The sequence below is a fragment of the Rousettus aegyptiacus genome, unplaced genomic scaffold (assembly GCF_014176215.1).
Source record: "Rousettus aegyptiacus isolate mRouAeg1 unplaced genomic scaffold, mRouAeg1.p scaffold_m13_p_14, whole genome shotgun sequence".
Taxonomy (NCBI): domain Eukaryota; kingdom Metazoa; phylum Chordata; class Mammalia; order Chiroptera; family Pteropodidae; genus Rousettus; species Rousettus aegyptiacus.
Genome location: NW_023416289.1, coordinates 41,141,713 through 41,164,397, shown reverse-complemented (window position 1 = coordinate 41,164,397; position 22,685 = coordinate 41,141,713). Strand labels below are relative to the sequence as shown.

Below are 22,685 nucleotides of genomic sequence, written 5' to 3'. Positions count from 1 at the left end.
GAGGAACCCCCAATGAACCCTCTACAAGCAGTCCCCCTGTCCTGAACAGTCCCTGGTGGTATTTGGGATGATGTCCAGAGCTGCATCCATGGGGCCTCCCCCTAAACTCTGCAATGAGCCCCATTGAGTTTAGGCTTCACCTCCAGTTTACAGAAATGGAAGGACATGGAGGGCAAGAGAAAGACCCCAAAAGAAGACTGCCAGACGAATCCAGACATGGACCCCCAAAGGCCACCAACCTGGGCCCCACATACACTGGACTTTGTAGAAAGAGGAAAGCTTTCTAGATTATTGTTGCAATGTAGGAGCCTTGTTTAGATCATTACTAGAAAAATGTCATAAAATATATTTGGGGACAAACACAAAAGCAAAAATAGATCCACTGTACCTCATCAAAATTTAAAACCTTTGTGCTTCAAAGGACTTTATTTAAAAAGTGAAAAACAACCCACAGAATGGGTGAAAAATTTTGCCAACCACATATTGAATGAGGGACTTGTATGTAAAATACATGGTAAATAACATGCACAGCTTGGTAATAAAAAACCAAAATATCTCAATTTAAAAATCTGAGAAGGATATAGATAGATAGATGTCCAAAAAAAGATGTAAAAATGACCAATAAGCACATCATTAGTAATAACTAAAATGCAAATAAAAACTACAATGAAACACCACTGCGTACCCTCTGAATTGGCTAGAATCACAGACAGATAATAAAAAATCCTTGTACACTTCTTGTATAAGCTGCTTTGGGATATGTTCTGGCAGTTCTTCAAACTGTAAAACAGGGCTACTATATGAACTAGCGACTCTGCCCCCGGCATATGACAGAGAGAAAGGAGAACATGTGTTCCACCGAACTCGTACATAGCATATTATTTATAATAGCCTAAAAAGTGAAAAATAAAACACAAATATTCATCAACTAATGAATGCATAACCAAAATGTGGTCCACACAGTGGAATATTATTCAGTCACATAAGGGTATGACAAACTATATGTGTTACAACTTAGAGGAAACTTGAAAACATTATGATGAGTGGAAGAAGCCAGACACAAAGAGCATATACTATGTGATTTCATTTACATGAAAAGTACAGAATAGGCAAATCCAGAAAATGGAGTGCAGGTTTGTGGTTTGCAGGAGCTGCAGGGTGTGAGGACTGGCGTGTAACTACTAATGGGTGTGGAGAATCTTTGGAGAATGATTAGATGGTAGTGATGGTCTCACATTTCCGTGAGTATAACAAAGGAATTACACTTTATATGTTTGAATTATATCTCAACAAAGCAATTGAAGTATATTTTAACATAGTCTTCCAGCAAGCTAGGTGTATTGGTTTCCTACTGTGGCTGTTAAAAATTACCACAAATGACTGAAAAGTTTGAACAGGGACTGGGTATTAGATGACATTAGCAAGTGACAGTTCTGTTTGGCACACTAATGGAACTCTGATTATACAGAAAAAATGTTTGACTTTTGAAGACAAGTGGGTGGAAGGATTAAGGACAGAGTTTTGTGTGTACTTAATTAATTTGAAAATGTTCCAGAGAAAAACTAATAGGCAGATAAAAATTGTTTTTAAATATATAGATAGGGAAATATAGACAGCTAGATGACAAATATGATCCCCCAAAAATGAAGAAAGACTTTGCTCTGTGGTGGATATATGACTGTTATATTCTCTCTTTGTATGTTTTAAATTTCTCATAATAAAAAGTTAAAAGAAATATTTCCCCTTATTTGTATGAAGGCAAACATGTGTCAATTTTTGCTTGGGACAGAATCGTATTGTTCAGAGACTGGAAAGTCACAATATTAATAAACTTTGAAGACACCGTCGGTGCCGATGCATACCTCGTACTTGATGACATGCGAATGCTTCAGGAGGCAGAATGTCTGATATATTACTTTAAAAAGATTTAACCTCTACTGGAGAATTAGTTGGTGCCCACTTCAGTTGGTGCATCAGGGCTGTATGATAAAGTAGTTGTCTGGTCATTGCCTTTGGTCCTGGGTGAAGGATGTTAAATTCTTAAGCCTCGGAATTTTCTAAGTGCTACATCATCTACGGGATTCAGGAGTGTTTTAGACCTACCCTGCCCTTGACCTAGTAGTTTTCCCCTGTGCTGCTTTCTAACTGCACTTTTTGCTATAAGAAAACTGTAAGCATAATAATAGCATTCCTAAATTCTATAAATTATTCCACCGAGAAGCCAGCCTGCATGGGTGCTGAGAACCCCATCTAAGTGAGTCAGAGAGGGAGGGAACAGGAGTCTCCTAAATCATCCAACACAGAGGTAGGTATCACAGGTGGTAAACAAGAAAGTCCAAAACTGGCCACTAGGCATTCAACCATCCAATCGGTTCTAATCTTGTATCTTTGTTTACAGTTAAGGGTCAGGCAACAAAGCAAGGAACCACAGGGATTAACGAAAAAGCTATACTATGAAATTCTGCTCTGAAGCGCCCTGCAGATTCCGACTGGAAATGTGGGAGGGACTTGCTGTCACCCTCTGTGTCGTTTTTGCTCCCTCCTCTTCTCTGACTTGTGGCTCATCTTCTAGTCGCACCTGTTTTGTGTCACCCACTGGCTTCCTAGATACTCCCTCTCTGGCTTCAGTATCCTCCTTGGTAAAATGGACATCTTTTCTCCTCTCTGATGGTCTCATATTCATGGGGTGGTACAAATAATGTGAAAGACCTTAGAAAAAATGTAGTAAATTAAATAGACAGAGCCACCATGTTCTCCTGCTTTGCCCATTCCTGCCTCACATGTGTTCTCCTAGGGCCCCACCCCATAACGCTATCCTAGCCCTGTGATCAATCTTTCCCAACTGAGGGGCACGACAACATGTCATCAAAGAGAAATGGAGACTGATATTACAGCCCCATTTCTGCTCTTTGTTATTTCCCAAAATCACTCTTCAACCTAGAAACTGAGACATCTTCCCTTTGGGGGTATGGGGCCTACTGACATGCCCCAAGGGGAGGGTCACGTACGTTTCATAATGGGCATTGTGTCACGAGATGATGTGAGGGGTGGCTTGTGATCTCACAAGCTGGCAGATACTTCGGAACTTATGTCCAGTTACTCATTTTGACGCGACGAGTAACTACTCATCTGCTCTTTGGAAAATGAATAGAAAGCTACCTCGCATTTCCCCACCTCAGCCCCCGCCTTCCCCTCCTCTTCCTTCACGCTCTCGCTATTCAACCCACCTTCCTTCCCTGGCTCCTCGCCCTGCTGTCCCTTATCTCACGCCCCAGCGCCACTCACCTCCCTCCAGTTTCCCTACTCTAAAGAGTGCCAGCCGTGCCCGCCACCCTCCCTTAAACGCTTCTCTGACCAGCTCTTCCTCTGCTCTCCCTAGACCAACCACTAGTCGTCCTGTTCATCGTGGTCCCCCTTCCCATCTCCCCTCGGTCTACACCCCTAAACCTCCTCCTAGGCCCCCTTGCTAATCCTTTGGACCTTGGTCCTTGCCGGCACTCCAGCCATCCCAACCAGACCTGATGATTCACAGATATCATCCTGGAGAGGTCTTTTCCCTACTAGTGGGACAGAACGCTGCAGTGCAGAATGTGGATTGCAGGAGGCTGACATGGAGAACAGAGGAAATCGGTGACAATGGAACAACCAACATTCATTCACCTTGGAGGGTAAGCTCTGCTAATGACTGGACTCCCTTTTCCATGATGGTGGTTTTCAGCCATGACCAGATGCTGGTCCTCTTACTACTATCTGTCTTTTGCCTTCATGCTCAGCTTCTCAATCCTCTGCAGGTGCCAAAGACACTCTACACGAGTTCCTTTGTCTACAGAGTCTGATCCTTCTCTCTTCTGCCTGATCGGCCAGCCTGCAGAGGCTTCTGCCTTTTTAATTGGCTTCTCGGTGAAACTTGGCCTGTGCCCACAGGACAAACAGCAGGACCAGTCACACAGAAGACAGAGAACAGTCAGTGAACAGTGGAAAGCATGTAATCTGTTCTCTAGGAGGGTGAGTCCAATTGACCTACCCTGAGTTAAAATGCTTGTAAGAATGGGTGACCCTGAGAATTCATACACAGGGCATAAGTCTCCTACTATAGATAGATGGGGACTCAAGGTTTTTTTCATCTGGTTCCTCCGAGACTCCATTTTTCTGCATCCCAAGATTCTAGAACTTTGCCAGGGCCTTTCTTCCCTTGAGAAATGCCTCCTACAGAGGTGTTGGTGGCGGGGGATGGGGGTGGGGCGGTGGGGGGTGGCGGGGCTCCATTGTGTCTTTGTCCAAGCTGTGAAGGTTGAGCTTCTCTCTAGTCTGCTACTGTACCCCAGAAAGTGACAGGTAGCGGAGTCTAGATGGCAAGGACATGTCCAGATCCTACCCAGATGATAGCATCAGAAGAATAAAGGACATATTAAAGTGCTCTCCACTAACTGATATATATATATAAATATATATATATTTATATTTATATATATTTATATATATATATTTAATGCAATCTAAATAACTATTTTAAATATATCTCTAGAGACCCGGACAAGCTGATTATAATATATAAAGAAAGGGAAAAGCCCAAGAATAGCCAAGACTCTCTTAAGAACTGGTAGGGACAATTTTCCTGCTAAATATCAGAACTTATTACTAAAATTACAGGAATCGAGATTGTGTAGTACTGGTGCAGGCAAGCACAAATAGACAACTGGTGTGGAAGACAGTCTTGACAGAGACACCCATAAGGGGACACTTACCTTAGGATGAGAGTAGCATAGTAAAGCAGTGGAGATAGGACTCTCTTTTCAATACATTGTTTCTGGGTCCATTAGATACTCACGTGAACAAAACTTCAGCTAGACACCTACCTCACACTAAACTCAAAAATCAATTTCAAGTTCCAGTCAAGATGGCAGAGTAGGTAAACACTGTGCTTGCCTCCTTTCACAACCACATCAAAATTACAACTAAACTACAGAATAGCCATATTTGGGAGTCACCTGAAGTCTAGCTGAATAGAAGTCCTACAACTAGGGACACACAGAGGAGACCACTTTAAGACTGTTAGGAGGGGCAGAGATGTGAAATGAGCTGTTTCTACTTCCACAAATGGCGGTTGCAAATTGGGAGAAATATCTTGACTACCAAGTTTCCCTCTAAAAATGGTGATTCTGACCCCACACTGGACTTCCCAGTCAAAAATTCCAGTGCCAGAAAGAGAAGTCACCACAACATCTGCTGTGAAAAACAGTGGAAATAAGGATAAGTGAGACAAAGGGCCTCTATAGTAGCAGACATTCTTCTTAGAAGACTTACTCCATCCCCCTTGCATTAATTCTAGGCTGGTATTTGAGCATTAAGTGCAGAATACACACAGTGGAGACAAACTTTGTAAGTTCAGAGCTCCCTTCCTGGATTTCAGCCTCTGTAGGCATTCGCCACAGGGAGAAGGACCAGTTTGACGGGAGCAACTCAGCAGAAGGAGACCAGTCTCAATCCAGCCCCACGGCGCTTCCTGTGACCATGACCCTGCAGGGCCTGAGTGGTACCCTGGGATTCTCACAGAGATGCTCAGCCTGGGCAGCTCCTCCTCAGACCTCTGTCCCAGGGCTCCTAACTCCAGAGACCCTAGGGAGCCTCAGCCAGGTTGGATTTGGGCTCTTGAGTAGGGCCAACTGGGAGCAATGATTTCCACGGGGCAAAAGTCACAAGGTCACCTGAGCTGGTAACCAGCCAGGGGGCAGCCCAAGAGCCACAGCTGGACAAGAGCAGAGCCTGACCCTTCACCTGAGACTGTACGTGGAGAGCACGGACAAAATCTCGGAACCACCAGCCTACTGCCTTGGGGGACTTGGGAGACTCCAGAGGAAGGTCAGTGTCCCCAGGGAGGAACAGAAAAGAGAAAAGGTTCTGATAGCCCCTCATCCACCATGGATGAGCTCAGGGAGCCCTCTCTCATGGAGGTAAATAATGAAATTGGGGCAGCTCCTCTATATTAAGTTTTAGGTCAAGTATTTGGGGATATTTTTAGGTTAATTACAGACAACACGGCAATCCAGAGTTCATACACCATTAACTCGATTTTATTGAGGCTGAACAGAAGCACAGAGAGATATAGTCACTGAACCAGGGTTACACGGACCATGAGCAACGAGGGGCTCAGAATCACTGGAGGTCGGTTTGCATCCAAAGCCTCATCCTCTCCTCCATCCTGTAGGTCTCATTAGGCGTGTGCGGACCCTGAGACCAGCCATTGGTTTGGAACCTTTCTTCTCAGACACCCCCAGCTCAGAGGGAGAGATTCTGGTCTGGGAAGTGAAAGCAAATGGAGGATTATTCTGTGTTTACCCTAGAATCCAATTACCTGAAGTCACAATCAGAGTCAGTGCTGGGAACACCCAGGCCATCCCAGCAGGTGGCCCATCCGCACCTCCCTGCACAGGACTCAAATCACTTATTTGTTTCCTGATGTGTTGGTGTCACTCCCGCTGCATACAAAGGAAAGGACTTTCCCTCTCACTCCCCACTCCACACCTGCAACCAGCTCAGGGCCCAACAAACACTCAAGTGTTCTGATGAAGGAGGAAGGAATGACGGGGAATGTACGAGAGAATGAATGAATGAGTGAATGATTCATAATCTCTGCAGAGACGGGCACCTGGATGCAGCGTCTTATAAGGATCTGGCTATATCTCTCCCTGTCCCTCCAGCGGCTGAGACCCACGTTCCATCCGTCTCACCACCTGCCCCTAAAGCCCCCCCTGCAGCCAGTCTCATGGTGACTGTGGGGCTGCTCGGCCATGGGAGGGTTTTCCTGCCCTTGCTGGTCCTGCACTGGGGCAGCCGTGGGGTCTCTGAGTCACCTGTAACCCCCGCTGCTCACTGCCATGGACAGTTCTGGCTCTCTGCTCTTCCTATGTCTCTCACTTGCCTCCTCCTTCACTCCAGCCACACTGCCCTGCTCTGCTCTGCTTCCTCCTCCTGGAAGCCTCCCTGGATACTCCCACTAAACCCTGTAGACAGGCCCACCCTCCTGGACAAGAGGAAAGGACACAGAAGTCAGCCAGAGCAGCATCCCCACACTCCATCATGAGCCAGTGTCCCAGGTCACCAGGAGAATAAGCTGTGCCCTGTCCAGGGCTCCCTCCCTCTCTGATGCCAACAAGAGGAATGGGCCATGTGACAGGGACTGGGACCACTTAATCTGCTCTCTACATGACTCAACCAGGGAGTCAAAGGCAGAAGGGGCAGGTCTCAGTCCTCAAAAGCTCTTGGGCTCGCTTCACCCCTGACTCATGACTCACATTCTCACCCTGGGGAGGCTCCTGTTCCTCCTAATGGTTCCTAAGAACGTCCCTAGGTGGGGCAGTGAACCTGTGCCGTGTGACAGATTTGTTCACTGTTTCGCAACCCTGTGTCCTCACGCTGGCACCTTTACCATAGGGCGGGATCCCCTCTGACACTGAGATCACTAGCCAATGTCCTTACACTCAGATGCTGCCCAAGTTCGATGAATTTGCTCAAATTCTACTTCTGTCTCCTGAATTAGAAAAGTAAGGATGCATGACAATCTCTCTATCATAACTGTCATTATGAATAGTTCAGGAGTGTCAGATTCCCACCACGCCCTCTTCACACTGGTCACCCTATCTGCATCAGAAAACCCAAACACGCATTTCAGGAAAGATCACCATGGTCCTCACCGCCCTCTGCAGTGGGACAGGGACATTAAGGACCAAGGGCAGAGAGCGTGGTTCTGCTCCAAAGCCAGCCAGCCCCAGCCGCCCCCTCGCTCTCTTCCTGTCATTTCCAGCCCTGACCCTTCCACCCTTTCTGGGGTCACTGTTTCATGTCAGCCACCTGAACAAACTGTCCCATGGGAGACAGTGCCATCTGAGTCCTGAGCTGACCTCCAGGCTTGCTCCTGGTCGCCTGGGGGTCATTTCTGCTCAAACCCTGAGTCCCAGGCCAGGCAGTCAGCTGGTCAGTGAAGAGCCAGGAGACATGCGAGGTGAGTAGGTTCCCTGACTCCAGGTCCTGTGTCTTTCTGTGAACCATGCTGCTAATCTACTGACACTTGACAAAGTCTGTGCCTTTTCCCAGACAGAGAGCTGGTGGCCCTACATTCTCTGAGTGCTCAGATCCTCACGCTTTTGTCATGTGAAATGCAGACCTGCCTTGTTTTTTGAATGACTTGGGCTGGCTGAGAGGTGACCGATGCCAACCCAACTCTGCCTGAAGATGCCTTGGGAGGAAGCAAAGGTCCCACACAGGGCAGCGTTCTCTCTGTTATCTGCACAGCTGAGCTACCCACACCCAACGTCACAAGCAACAACTCCAACCCCGTGGAGAACAAGGACCCTGTAGTGTTAATGTGTGAACCTCAGACTCAGGACACCACCAACCTGTGGTTGACCAACCATCAGAGCATTTCAAACAGCACCTGGCTGGAGCTGTCCAAGGACGACAGGACTCTCACTTTACTCCGTCTCACAAGGATTGACACAGGGCCCTAGGAGTGTGTAACCTGGAACCCTGGGAGTGCCAGCCGCAGTGACTCAGTCTACCTGAATGTCCTCTGTGAGTATCCTCTGTTCCTAACTGGCCCAGGCTGCCCACCCAAAGCCACAACCATCCCTATGAAGTCCAAGTACACAGACCCTCACCACAGGCACCCAGGCTGACCATGACTTCCTATCCCAGGCAAATCCAGGTGATCCAGCCTTAGACTAGGAGGGGACAGGCTGCTCCTGACTTGAGAAGCTTTGGGTCAACCACCTGTCATGGGAAACAGGTTAATATCTCAGACTCAGGGGGTTATGATTGGGACTTTTTAAAAATAGACTGTGACCCATCTCAGAGGGACAGTGTGGACCTTGTACAGACAAAGAGCTTCCCCTTCTCTCTGATCACATCACGTTGGCTTTGTTCTCTTTGTTCCAGATGGCCCGGAGACCCCCACCATTTCCCCCTCAAACCCCCATTACAGTTCCGGGGCAAACCTCAGCCTCTCCTGCCACACAGACTCTAACCCGCCTGCACAGTATTCTTGGCTCATCAATGGGAGGCCCCAGCAGCCCACACAGGAGCTCTTTATCCCCTACATCACTGTGAATGTCAATGGATCCTATACCTGCCATAACTCTGTCACTGGCCTCAATAGGACCACAGTCAAAATTATCACAGTCTCTGGTAAGTGGCTCCCTGAGTCGTCAGCCTCAGCTCTGGGGTGGGGGTCTGTCTGCTTTTTAGAAAAGAGTCTGGAAGAAGTTACTTCCCATTTGCTAGTGTCACAAGCAAATTACAAATCTGTCCCTGAACCCTCCCACTATGTGTCTACAGACGCCTCCTCTTGCTCTTGACTTCTCCTGGCAGATGTGGGTCCAGCACGGACTGTGTGGAGGTGGTTCTCTCAGCCCCAGAGAGCCCCATGTGGAGGGGGCTCTGCAGGTGGGGAAGGGAGAAGGGTTCTCAGGGTCAAGTTCCTTTGGGTTGTGGTTGAATTGCAGATCTTTAGACATTCTGGATATGAATCTCTTACCAGATAAGGTTTGCCAGTGTTTTCTCTTAAATATGTGGGAAGTCATCATTCTCTCACTGTGTCCTCTAGTGCAGAGACGTTTTCTCTTTTGTTGCAATCAAATTAATCTCTTTTTTCTCTTGTTGACTGTGCTTTTGGAACCTTATCTAAGAAATCAGTGGCAAATCCAACTTCCAGAACCGTTTTTCTGTTTTCTCTTACCACATTTCTAATGTGACTCATGTTTAGATGTTCCATCCATTTTGAGTTAATTTTTGTACATAGTATACAGTTCAAGAATCCACCTTCATTCATTTGCATGTACATATCCAGGTTTCCATTACTCAGTATGAGTAGAATTTCCCCCAAAAAACGGTCTTGGAGACCTTGTCGAAAATATTTAACCATATAGACCAGGCTTCATTTCTGAGTCTTCCACTCTACCCATTGGTCTAAATTGAGTCCTTATGCTAAACCCATACTCTTTTTATTACTGTAGATTTGTAGTCAGTTTCAAACTCAGAAAGTCTGAGTTCTCTAACTTCATTCTTTTTTAAGATTCTTTTGGTTATTTGGGCTCCCTTGAGATTCCATATGAATTTTTGGAAACTTCAAATCTGAAAATAGTTTGTTGGAATTTTAACAGGATTGTACTGAATCTGTGGATTTCTGTGGGTACTAAGTCTTCAGATCCCTGAGCATAGATGTCTGTCCATTTGTCTCTGTCTCTTTAATATTCTTTCACCAACCTTTTGTACTTTTTCACATACACATCTATTGCTTCATTGATTAAGTTTATCTCTAAGTAATTTATGTTTTTATGTTACTATATATGGAATTGTTTTAAGTTCCTTACCAGATGTGAGTATATATATATATAAAAAAGCTGATTTTGCATGTTGATTTTGAATCCTGCAACTTGGCTGGATTTGTTTATTCTAACAGTGTTTTTGTGGAGTCTTGGAGTTTTCTACATAGAACTATATGCATCTGTGAGCAGACATGACTGTACTCTTCCTTTCCAATTTGGATGTGTTCTGTTTTGTTTTCCTTGCTTCTTTGTCAGGCGTGGACCTCTGCGCTATGGTGAAGAGGGGGCGGATGTGGCATCTTTGTCTTCCTGATCTTAAAGGAAAAACATTCGGTGTGTCAGCTGAGTATGAGGCTAGCTGTGAGCCTTTCACATAAGGTTTTTATCATGTTTCAGTAGTTTCTTTCTATTCCTAAGAGTGCCAGTTATTTGTTCCATTGGCAACCATTTTCTAGAGATTTCTTTCACGGTGATATTCAATCCGCAGATGAGGAAGAAAAAGTCCTTCTCAGAGAGAGAACCCATTCCCTTGAAACTTCAATCCTAAATTACGAAGACTGGGCAGGGCCATCCTCATTCCCCAGTAAATTACTTAACAAGAAATCAATGGCTTCCCTACATTATGTGAAGCTGCCCAGCCTCAGGGATGGACAGACCTGCAGGCCTGCCTTCCAAAGATGCAAGAAGTTTATATGAGGAGTGGGACATGACCTTTAAAGTCACAGAAGTTCTAGGAAAGAAGACAAGAGGCCACGAGAACAAACCGATGCCGGACACGGACACATGGGCCGAGAAGAGATTCCAGAAGCTGATACTGCACAAACCAGAAGAGAGTGTTTATTTTGCTTTTGCAAAGGCTCACAGACAGGAGGGAGGTGCCTAAGCCTCTGTGGCCAGCACTCAGCCACCGAAGGGCACTGTCAGCCTCCTCCTGTCTCTTCTCCTGTGCGGTGCAAAGAAGAAGGGTGCTGGCAGGGACCAAGGAAGTGATGCCCAGACCTTCGTGAAGTCCCAGGGAGAACGCAGGGACAGGGTGGAGTGATGCGCCGGCCATCGCTGGCCGCCTTGCCTGAGGCCCCGGCACCTCCCGGCCTCTCCACACCTGCCCACCCACAGAGGAGGTACAGCCCTCTCCCTATAGATCGTCACCTGAACAAACACGCTCGTCCTTCTGCAGAGGCCAGAGCCATCCTCCAGTGACCTTTACAGAGCTCACTGTGGACTGCAGTGGCTGAGATCTCTGACTGAGGACCATGGCCCCAGGCCCCGGCCCTGTCTCAGTCAGTCACCTCCCCAGTTTCTCCACAGGACCAGTGGGACAGCCCACCCTCTTAGCCAGCAATGCCACAGTCGTGGACATTAGGAGGCCTTGGTCATGACCTGCCTCACGGATGATACTAGGATTGCCACCCCGTGGTTCCTCAGTGCCCAGTGTCTGTGGCTCAGGGAGGGGATGCAGCTATACTGGGAAAACAGCGCACTCACCTCGGCCTGTCAGGAGCGGGGGACACAGGGGGTCAATGGTGTGAGGTCTCCAACTCCTCAGTTCTATGAAAAGTGAGCCCCTCACGCTGGATATGCAGGTATGTGACCCTCAACCTCTCCTACCACCTCCCCTGTACATTTCATGGGCAGGGAGTGGGGGAGGATGCCAACTTTGAGGAGCTCGGAGCCTCCTTCCGAGACTGTAGGGCAACATGGGTAAGAACCCCAGAAGCAGACTAATCTCTTTCTTGTCTTAGTCCAATGTGCACCAGCCACCTGACCTCGGGCAAGACATTCAACTACCTGAGCCTCAGTTTCCCTGTCTGTTAACTAGAATAGAGCAGCTGGATCTCAGGGCCCTCATGACGATGTTTATCGGGAGATTAACAGGATTAAAGCCCTGAGGGTCATACACAGGGTCAGGGCCCAGTTGATGCTTTCAAGTGGTGTTACTGTTTTTATGATCATTGTTATTAGCTGTGAAGTCAGCAGAACTTGGTGAAAATGATGTTTATCACTTACCAGTTCTGTGACTTCTGATGATTTACTGAGTACTTCACATCCCAGATTCTGTTTGTGACATGAACACAAAGTACTTCCCACCCTGCCCGCTCACAGCAGACCACTGAAAACTGTCAGCTAGCATGCTTATGCCTAATCAGCGTTCAGCTGGCAGGTCGGGGCCTGCCCTCTCTAAGACTGTCCGTAGTGATGGCAAAGAAGAAACGGAAGGAAGAGGTGTTGTGTGAGAGGGAAGACGAGTGAAGAGGAAAATGAACAGGAGGAGGGACAGGTGCATGTGGGAGAATGTGTAGAGTTAGAGCAAATGCAGAGTTCCATGTGTGAAACAGGAAGTGATGCACCACCAGCAGCTGGGGGTCGGAGGACTCTGTGATGACAACACTCACAAGCCGCACTCACTGGGTAACGGTTCCTTCGCCCTACCAGGCCCTCCCCCTGCAAGGGCCTGTGGTTTCCCTACAATGGACTTGAGCTGCACCCTTCCCCCTTTCCTTCTCCTTTCAGCAGGAAAAGCGAGGCCCACCCAGTGGGGACCATCTCTGGCATCGTGATTGGCGTTCTTGTCGGGCTGCTGCTGCTGGCCACCCTGCTATGTTTCCTGCTCCTCAGCAAGACTGGAAGGTACAAGGGTTTCCTCCACCCTAATTCTGTCCTCTCTGCCCCTAAACTGACCCCAGTCCAGGAGGAAGGCCACCCTGTCCTCGGGTCCTGGGCCGGCTCCACAGCCTCCCCACTTCCACAATGATGTTCCCCTCTCACTCCATCCTGCTCCTCCCTCAGAGGCTGCTGACTGGGCAGTTTCCTCAACAGCTTCCTCATCTATGAATTAGGCCCAGTTAAGTCACCTTCCTCCTGGGTGCCTGCAGGTAGGAAGTGCTCAGTAAACCGACACTTCCTGTTGTTTCCCACAATCTCCCCACTCCTGTGAGGGGGACCTGCAGCCTCAGGGACTGGGCGTGTTCCTGGCCATGGTCTCACAGCAGAGAGTAAAATAGCCTGGACAGGACAGTGAGGTCAAATGCGCCCGTGGTTTGGTAACCACGGTTCCTGACCTGTGAGACAGGAGTACCTGGGCCATCCATGACAGCAGGCCTGGGATATCCTCTATGCCTCCTGTGCAGGCCACTGTCACATTTCAGCTCTGAGGGCCTGGGGCAAGGGCCTGGCCATTGCAGAGGTGCCATATTCATCCACATGCAACATGCATAGGGCTCCCCAGTGCCCTGCTTCCCTCTGACGACTTGACCCGTCCACTCAGACCCTCACTATGATTCCTTTCCTGTGTCCTCGGTCCCCTCTCTGTTGACTTCCTCCTGGACCCCGTCTCCCTGTGGGTTCTTCCCCTGTGGCTCAGATCAGACGTGGCTCCTTAAGGCCTTTCCTCAGCTCCCCTCCAAAACGGCATTGGTGGGAGAGGAGGTCTCCACGTCCTCCTTGGCAAGGAGTCCCTCACCAAGTCCCGTTCTGACACCCTGTTGTGACCTCTCTCTGCATCCCTCACAAATAAACCTGACCTTCCTAGGGAGCTTGGAGCATCAGACAGAATACCCTTGCTAACGAGAGTGAGGGGATGTAGCATGGAGCAGGATTGGAATGCAGGTTACATGCATGAAGCTGTCTGCTCAAGAGACAGAGCTGTCACTTCCTGTGAAGAGATGACCTTCCCTTTCCTGGGGCCAGACTGCAGTTCCTATTTGAAGTGAGTGCAGTAATGAATGTTCCGTATCACAGGCCCATCATGGCCTGGGATCTACTGGGTTCCCAGGTCCAGGAAAGAGCAGTGTAAAATGGAAACGAGGTGGTGAGAGGGGGAGGGGACAGGGGACAGAAGCCTCCCTCACAGTCAGACCCCCATGAGGCCGGGCGACACTGTATATGTTCTGAGAAGATTGCAGGGCTCAGGGGCCTCTTCTCTTTTTTACAGGAATTACTAAACCCCGACACAAACATTTACTGCCGCATCCACCCCAAAGCAGGCACGGCTTCTTAGCTCCTCAGACCTGCTCCATCGGGGCCTTGGGACAGACCACCAGAGCTCCTGGACCTGGAACTTGAGCTGAGCCCCGAGGATATTCAGAGACCTGGGCCCGAGGTTGGGGGCCCTCCTTATTGCTGGAGACCTCAACGGGCCATCCTGAGCCTGGATAAATCAGGACAAAGGCTCCCATCCCCCATGAAATAGGGGAAAAGTAATAAGGCCTGTGACCCATCCTTGACCACCTGAGTGATCTAGATAAAGAGGACTTCCCTAGTTTGCTCTTTTTCTGTGAATGGGAACTTCTTTTAGCAAAAAATTCACCTGAAACACTGGGTCCCTTCTCTCCAGTCACACATTGCAACCATCGTCTCTGGCCTCTGTTCCCTAGGAGAGAGGAGGGGATGTGGGTGTGCTGCCGGGGGGAGCTATGCTAAAAGGAGAGACAGAGGTAACGGGAGAGCACTCAGCTGTCCTCACAGCTCTGAGGACCAGGCCATGGACACCTCTCAGGAGCCCAGGACAGGAGGAAATCTCATGTTCTCACAGAACAAGGCCCACTTCACTCAGGCCCTAGTGGCCCCAACTTCTGCCTCCACAAATGAACTTGCCTCTCCCCAAATCCAGAATCCAGGGTGTGCTGAGCCATGTCCACGGGTGTCTGCTCTGTCCCAAAGGCCAGCCCTCAGGAGACCTATACCTCTGGGGTACACAGAGAGAGGCTGTCAGAGTCACCAAGGTGGGGAGGACCCAGGATTCATGCCCTGAGCAAGGCCCTCCCCAGCACTGTCCATAACTTTACACCCCACTTCCCATTAGCTTCCTCTCTCCTCCCTGACATAGATCCCCTTGAAACACACCTCTTCCCTATAAATGAGCATCCAGGTTGGAGGTGGAAGGCTCTCCATATATCCCATGGAGACAAGACAATGATCTCCTTCACCCGGCCCACAGGCCTCCTCCCACCTGTGCCTCACCCGCAGCCCCCTCTGCACACCTGGGCCAGCAGTTTCAGTCCTTCTAAGATAGACAAATGGGAGCTGTTCTCACACAGGTGCACAGAGATCAGGGTGCCCACATTCGCACAAAGAAAGCCGGTCCAGAACTGAGGCCCAGAGCCCAGTTCACGAGGCTGTTCTGTCATTACCCGAGTGGTGTTTGTCAATGAGATGAGAGATAGGTTTAAAAAAACCTACCAAGTTTCACATTACGATTTAGCTCTAACTTCTTTACCCCAGTGCATGCAGCTTGGATTAGACAAGGTGACATCTCTCTTTAGTTTCTACTGCGGCTGTAGAACATTACTGCAAACTTAGTGGAGTCAGACAACACAAATCGAGACTGTAACATGGCTGGTTCTTTCTGGAGGCTCTAGGGAGGCGTCGTGTCCTTGCTCTTTTACGCTGTCAGAAGCCTGAGTTCCTTCGCTGTGGCCCCTTCCTCCAGCTTCAAAGCCAGCAGCGCAGCATATCCTAGTCTCTCTGTGTTCCGCCCTCATCATATCTCCCTCTGGCCCTGTCTCTCTCTTACCTCCTTCTCTCACTTATCAGGAAATGATACCTATGGTTATAATGAGCCACCCAGAAAAACCACCATAATCTCCCAATCACACATTAAAATAATCCTCAATTTAATCTGTAACTTTCCTTTAGCAGTTGACAGATTCACAGACTTTCAGGATGAGATGTGCACGTCTTTGAGGGGCCCCAGTTTTGTCTACCTTACCTGCCAAGGCCACGTTCATCATCTGTCACTACTGGCTGCTTGTGGCCACCTGCGCTTGGCCTTGCAGACTGAGGGGTCGGTTCCTGCAGCGAGGCCCAATCACCCTCACGCCCCAAGCGGTGCAGACAGAGGCCACTCCACACTCCCGACAGCCCTTGCCACCTCCCCCTTGTTCGTAATAATCAGTCCTTAAGAATGAAACAAAAGCAGACGCAGCTCCAAGCTCCAGGATTACAGCTCACAGCTCATTGGCTCTTGGGCAGTGGGAGGCCATCAGCACCATGGACAGTGTCTCTGTGATTCCTGTCCAGGCGCACAGCAGGGAGCACCCACCAGAAGGCGGAGGTGGGAAAGCCTGCTCATTTTTCTTCTATTCAAGAAAAACTAAACGAGGGGAAGTTACTCTAGTGATAATCTGGTTCTTCTCTGGTTTATAAATTGCGAACCCACGGCACGGGTCTGCACGCTCATTGTTGGCACATTTATCAGACTCCCCACGTGGCCGACTGCTGCCCCACAGGGTGACCTCTGGGAGGCTGAGCCTGCTCCAGCCTCTAAGCGCCTCTCGCTGTCCCTGGCATCAGGCCACCGTCTTGCCTACAGCCCAGAGGGGACGTTTCATGGTCACCTTCTGACCCTCGGTGTCTGACTTTGGAAGCGCACCCATCACACGGCCTGGAGCACCCTGAGCACAGCATCTTGCTCTTCGAGCCCCAGCTGAGCCCGCCAGGCCACAGGGCTGAGCCGAGCCCCAGGGCCACTGTTCCAGCTCCGCTGGGCCAAGCCCAGTCCCGGTGTCAGAGGCCTTTGCCATTTGCCCGTCCCTCCCAGCAGACGATCAACACTCCCTGGGACAACTGGGGCATGACCAGCAACCTCCCAGTGTAGAACCCAACACCCGAGGGATGCTCCATCTGCCTGTGACCCCAAGGACAAGCTAACATGCTAGGATCGCCACAGTCCCTCTCACAGGGGCTCATGTTCAATCCATCCAGAGCCTGGGTTGGTCACTCACTCCCATCACTCAGCATTCACAGTGTAAAAGTCCCTTGGGTCCCCCATTCATGGAGACAGGCGTGCTGACACGTCCCACATCTGAGGAGCCTCCAGGGTCCCCATGCCCCACAGCGCACCTTCTGTCTCTGTGCTGGATCACCCCCCACACACCTGTCCTTTCTCCAGGACAGAGACACAGCTCCTGCTAGGTGGGGTGGGCGCTCTGTCCTGCAGACGTCCTTCACACTCTGGCCATGTGAACCTCCTCGGCCCCATCCAACACTCTCCTCAGCACAGCCTTGTGCTCCAGGTCCCTGGACACTAGGGTCCCCTTCACTCAAACCTCAGAACGCTGACACACACCACAGCCATGACCTCACCCGAGGCACGAGTCTGAAGTGAGCCACCAGCAGAGACACCTGCACTGCACACATCTGAGGCTTAGGAGTGCAGGGTAGACCTCATCCGTCTCCCCCTTTGCAGTGGTTAGTGGGCACCACAGGCTGCCACAGAGCACCAGCCCCTTTACCAGATCCACCAGGACACTCTACACGGTGACACGCTGGGCAAAGCAGATGCTATGAAAACCCACCACCCAGATACCACCCCAGACCTCAGATCACCTCATATCCACAATAGCACAGACACCCGTATCACAGCTGTACTCCCCAATCGAGCCCCCAAGTTCCATCTAGGTTAAAGCTGCATGCAGGATGACCTCCTTGCTGTTTTTGTCATACAGGTGGATTCCGGCCTTTGTGTTTTGCCTGGAGTGCATGTCTCCCCTTCCCTATTAGCCCAAACTCATTAGCCACCTGCTCCCTCAGTATTTCCCTGTGCTCAGGTGTGCCACCTGTGGAACCAAGATTCCTGGAGGGGCCAGCAGAGGGACCTTCCCAGGGCCTCTCAAGTCCCCCTGGCACCTCATCTGTCATAGGCGCTTGGCCAAAAGTACTCAGTAACATGCTGCAGGGGTGGATGATGAAAAGGATAAATGACGAACAAGGTGTGAACAACGAGGTGGACATGTGGACACCCATGCTTTCTAGGAAGCGCCCACCACAAACGCTGCACTATGAGAGAATTCTACCAAAAAAAGGACCGTAATGTACTGATGCTTTGGCTGCTAAAACTGTGAGTGAGGCGACGTGGAAAACACTACAGAAAGATGCGACCGGCCCCTCCAGAGGTAAAGCCTGCCGATGGAGTAGGTCAGTGAGGCCTTTGGAGACCTGACGCATTATTTGTACGTGTTTATATTGCAGGAATTTATGACAAACAAATAAGCCTTCTTGTGTGATTTCAAAAATAACAGATTGTCCATTTTAAAGCACCCAGAAGCTGTCCGAGGTCCTCTCGGCCTGAGCCAGGCCTCCATCCAGGCTACCCTGTGGGTCTCCTCTGAGACCATCCTTGGTGAATTCCCTAAACCACCCCTCCGGGACACATTTGATTAAGACCCACAGAGAGGATGGACCTTGCTGCAGCTCACACAGCAGTCAGGGGCAGAGTGAGGTTTGCTCCAGCCACACACATGACCTGTGAGCATAGCAGTCCCCTCTGGACCGGGGAACAGTCCCTGTGCTCCAGGGAGTCACCACCCAGAGGACATTGAGGGGGACATAGGCAAGGCCACGCCACACTGCAGACCCTACAACAAGGGCAGCGCCAGAGCCGCAGACCCCACGCAGCCCTGAGCCTCCACTGTGCACGCAGCCTCACCCTGGCTCCTGATCCAGGACCTGCTACACAGTGTGCTAAGGAACAGGACCTCCTTCTCAGAACAGCACTGGGTTTCGACATGGGGTCAGGAGAGCATTAAATTAAGGGCAGGACCCCTCTAAGCTGAGGATCCTGTGAGGCGACACAGGTCATGCACCCGCACAGCTGGCCTGGCCCTATCTATCCTCTTGCCTCAGGATGTAGACACCTAAACTTGAGAGCAACTTCAGAAATCAAGAAGATCATAATTCTAGGCATGCAGGATGAAGTACGACACTACCGCTCCCGCTGCCTCTCAGCTTTGTTCATCTCTTCCAAAAACCTCCGTTGTCAGACAGCCCATTAGGTCATAATGTTGGGGACAGGTCTCACTCCTGGGACCTAACGCCCTATGCTTGAGAGGATCCAGGGGACCTGGAGTCCTGAAGTGACCGAGCCCTGCACTGACTGCCCTGCAAGGGGAGGTCGCATCCATCTCAGCCCAGGAGTCAGTGGCTGGTGCACTAACCTGAACCCTGGCTGATGCCTGCTCCCCACCTGACAGGTGCTGAGACCACGGGTAACAGTGTCTCTGTCCTGATGGAACCATCTGCAGCTCGCACAGTCTGCACAGCCATGCCCACTTGCCCTGCAGGAGCCCTTTCGCTCCTCTGCGACCTCGTCTCGTCCTGCCCCTAATGACACCTGTGCCCCTCCACCTCAGGGAGGTGCACTCACAGGTCCACAGGCAGGGCGCATGCTGACGTCTGAGTCCAGACTTAACAAAAATTTACAAGCGGCAGAGAGGCCCTCGGCCTGTTGGAAATCACTGTTGAAACAGTGTTCTAGGCATTTTGTGAGATGAAGATATAAAAAGAAGAATTAATAGCTTCTGAATAGACTCTTAATTCTAAACTTCTCTTTGCCTATAGGCAGACACTGATTCACCACGGCCGCCCCACACCCGAGGACTCCACGTTTGGGGTTGGGTGGATGCACACACGACGTATGCCATCGTTTTTGAATTAACGAGCACATGCACCATCGGCAGCGTCTCCACTGACCCAGAGGGTGCGACAGAGCCAGCAAGACCGTACCTGACGCACGTCGGTCCAAACACTTAGAACTCACAGATGCCGAAGGGACCCCTGATCAAACTGTGGAGGCGGTGATGATGTGGTGTCGGGGAGGCTCATCGATCGGAACAAACGTTTCCCTCTGAGGGAACGTGGATGAGTGGGGAGACTGACCATCCTCTCACCTTTGCTGTGAAACTAAAACCCTCTGTTAGGAACAGCTGTTCCTAACAATATTCCTCCTCACCATCCAGGAAGAGGAATGAATCCCTCAAGACTTCATCTCTCAAACGGTGACAATAAACAAAAACAAGTGTAAGGCTCAAATCGGAACATGGAGAGGCCATCGATCCTGAATAATTCTTACTTCCACCATGAACAGCACGTTAGAGACACTCCCTACGACATAGAGAAGAGAGACTCGGAGTTCCTGGAATCCCGGCATTTCCTGTCCATGCGGGGAAGCACGTCAGGTGGCAGGAGTGACAGAGAGATGCTGACAGGTGACCTTGACCTACTACTGGTTGCACAGACAGGAATCAGTATATGAGTTTGGATGTCCTTAGGACCCACGTCACATAGGACGGACGATTGCACCCGGGGGGGCTGAGGACGCCTCTCCTCCCCTGTCCCACATAGTGCCACCACTTCTGGGACAATGTGCTGTTCCTGTCCTGCAGGAGAAGGCTTTCGTGTGATCGTCTCATCTCCTGAAACTAATATAACATTGAATGTCAACTATGATTGAAGAAAATACAAATTAAAAAAAAAAATACTTTGCACTTTCCAGCTACACTTCCCTCCTGGTCCAGTAGGGGGCGGCCGGCCTCCCTCAGCGGGGTCCACAGCAAAGCAGGGTCTAACCCTCACCAGCCTCACTCAGGCCACAGTCCTCCTCCCTCTCCCAGCTGCCCACGCTGGGCTCCCTCACCTAATCCATCTCACACAGCACCTGCCCACTAAGGCCAGTCCTCTGCAGGACACTCCTCCCCCACTACCCTCTGTTCTTCATGGAGTGATGGCCGCTCATGGCCACTCCTGCCTCAGGTCTCAGCCAAGAGGTCACCTTCTCAGAAGTGCTCTCTGTGATCTCCAGATCAGCTGAGACTCCACACACGCAGCAGACACTGTCCCTTCACGGCCCTGCTCTCGATGATGGTTAACTATTTAGAGCCCTGATTTCTCTGAGGGCCTGTCTGTGTTGCAAGTAAATTCCATGAGTGTGGGCCTCATGTGTGACCTGTGCTCTGTACAGGTTTCAGGGCCCAGTCCAGGGCTGGAACTGTCATGAACACTCAGTAAACACGTATCGACAGATGAGGAAACCACACCACAGAAGCGGGTCTCCTGCCCCTGTGACACTGGGGTCAGAGCATGCTCCTTACAGACTCGAGGGCACTGGTGTCAGCGTGGGAGGCCAGCAAGAGGCCTCGGCTGTCCCAGGGATGGGCCTTTACCGCAGATAGAGTCAGGAGGGGAACAGGGAGCCCCTAACAGTGAGGGTCGGACCTCCCTTCACTCCTCAAACACCACAGCCTCTTCGTCTGACCTTGGGAGGGACGCCTCCTCTCCCAGGGAGAAGGGGAGACCATGGGCGGCAGCCTGTGTCCTTCCTCTTCCCTCGGAGACTTGACCTGGCACAAACCCTGCAGCCTTCACCTCAGGTGGACTCACCACTAGGCAAGAAGGGGGCCCACCCTGATATCCAAGGAAGTCAGGGGGCAACTCCTGGTCCTCAGGTCCATGAGGACACCACACAATTGTCCCTGATGGCCTCTCGCCACCCTGCGGTGGTCTGGGACAAGGGGAGCTTTATGTGCAGGATGGGACAGGGGAACACAGGACCTGGGGTTGCTTCCATCTCAGAGGCACTAAGGTCCCACAGGGCCTGCCCTCCCCTAACAGAGGAACCCCTTGGGTCCCCTGGCTGAGTCTCCACATGCAGATGCTCCATTCCTGGGCCCTGTGGGGAGGCTTAGAGCAGATGACAGACAGGGACACAGATGACATGGGTGCTGCAGTGCATGATGGGGGATCATAGGGCAATCTGTGGACCACCACCCAGGCCAGTTCCCAATCCTGAAAGACTCAAGACCCCTCGGCAGGTCCTTCCTCTGAAACCTCAGGGACAGAGAGCCCCTCCTGAAACAGCACGTCCCCTGGAGAGACACTTCTCCTGTCACTGGACCCATAATCCTCTGGACAATGCTCGTCTTCTCCCTGGGCTCACACTGACTTGGATGGAGTCAGGTGGCCTGGGACCTGCCGTGAACAGGACCTGGCTGACCAGCCCCTCAGCCTGGAGTTCAGAGCCCACCTCTCGCAGGGCTCAGGGTCAGCTCCCATCCTCCTGACCCTGGTCAGCATCCCGGGTGCAGCCCTTACACTGGCCACAGGTCTCCTCATGCCCTCCAGGGGGCGACATTGAGACACACAGACAAGGCACAGGAAATAACACAGGAACCTGGCTTTGCCAAAGGAGGTGGAGAAGGAGCCTGATTTCCATCCCACAGACCCTCTGGGCCCCTCCCACGTGCCTGCTCTGTCCCCATGCTTCCCCTAGGGGCTCAGGAGCACCTGCTCTTTCAAGGGTCCCTGTACACCTCTCCACTTCCTGCCTGGCACCACCCATAGGGAAGACAGGGTGACCCCGGGAAAGTCCCCCAGACAGAGGACAGAGGCTGCCCCAACTGTCAGGGAGCTCATGGACAGGCTCTGAGCCAGAGAGAGCCAACAGACAGGAGAGGGAGGGTGTCCCTGAAACCAACCCCAGAGGACCGGGGAGCCCACAGCCACTCAACCTCTCACCAATGTCCTCTCTTCCCAAAACACACAGGTCGCACCTCCCCTTCACACCCGTGAACCACAGCTCCTTCTGAGACACCT

The 22,685-nt window shown here is 50.7% G+C and overlaps 1 protein-coding gene across 1 annotated transcript; it reads left to right on the top strand.

Annotated features, from left to right (window-relative positions):
• Positions 1-5,918: 5,918 nt before the first annotated feature.
• On the top strand, positions 5,919-14,577 carry LOC107502578 (carcinoembryonic antigen-related cell adhesion molecule 1). Its single transcript, XM_036232693.1, is given in 6 exon segments — positions 5,919-5,951; positions 8,199-8,568; positions 8,932-9,196; positions 12,834-12,947; positions 13,849-14,025; positions 14,251-14,577. Coding segments are annotated over 6 exon segments (969 nt in total). The 3' UTR covers positions 14,261-14,577.
• The last annotated feature ends 8,108 nt before the right edge of the window (positions 14,578-22,685 follow it).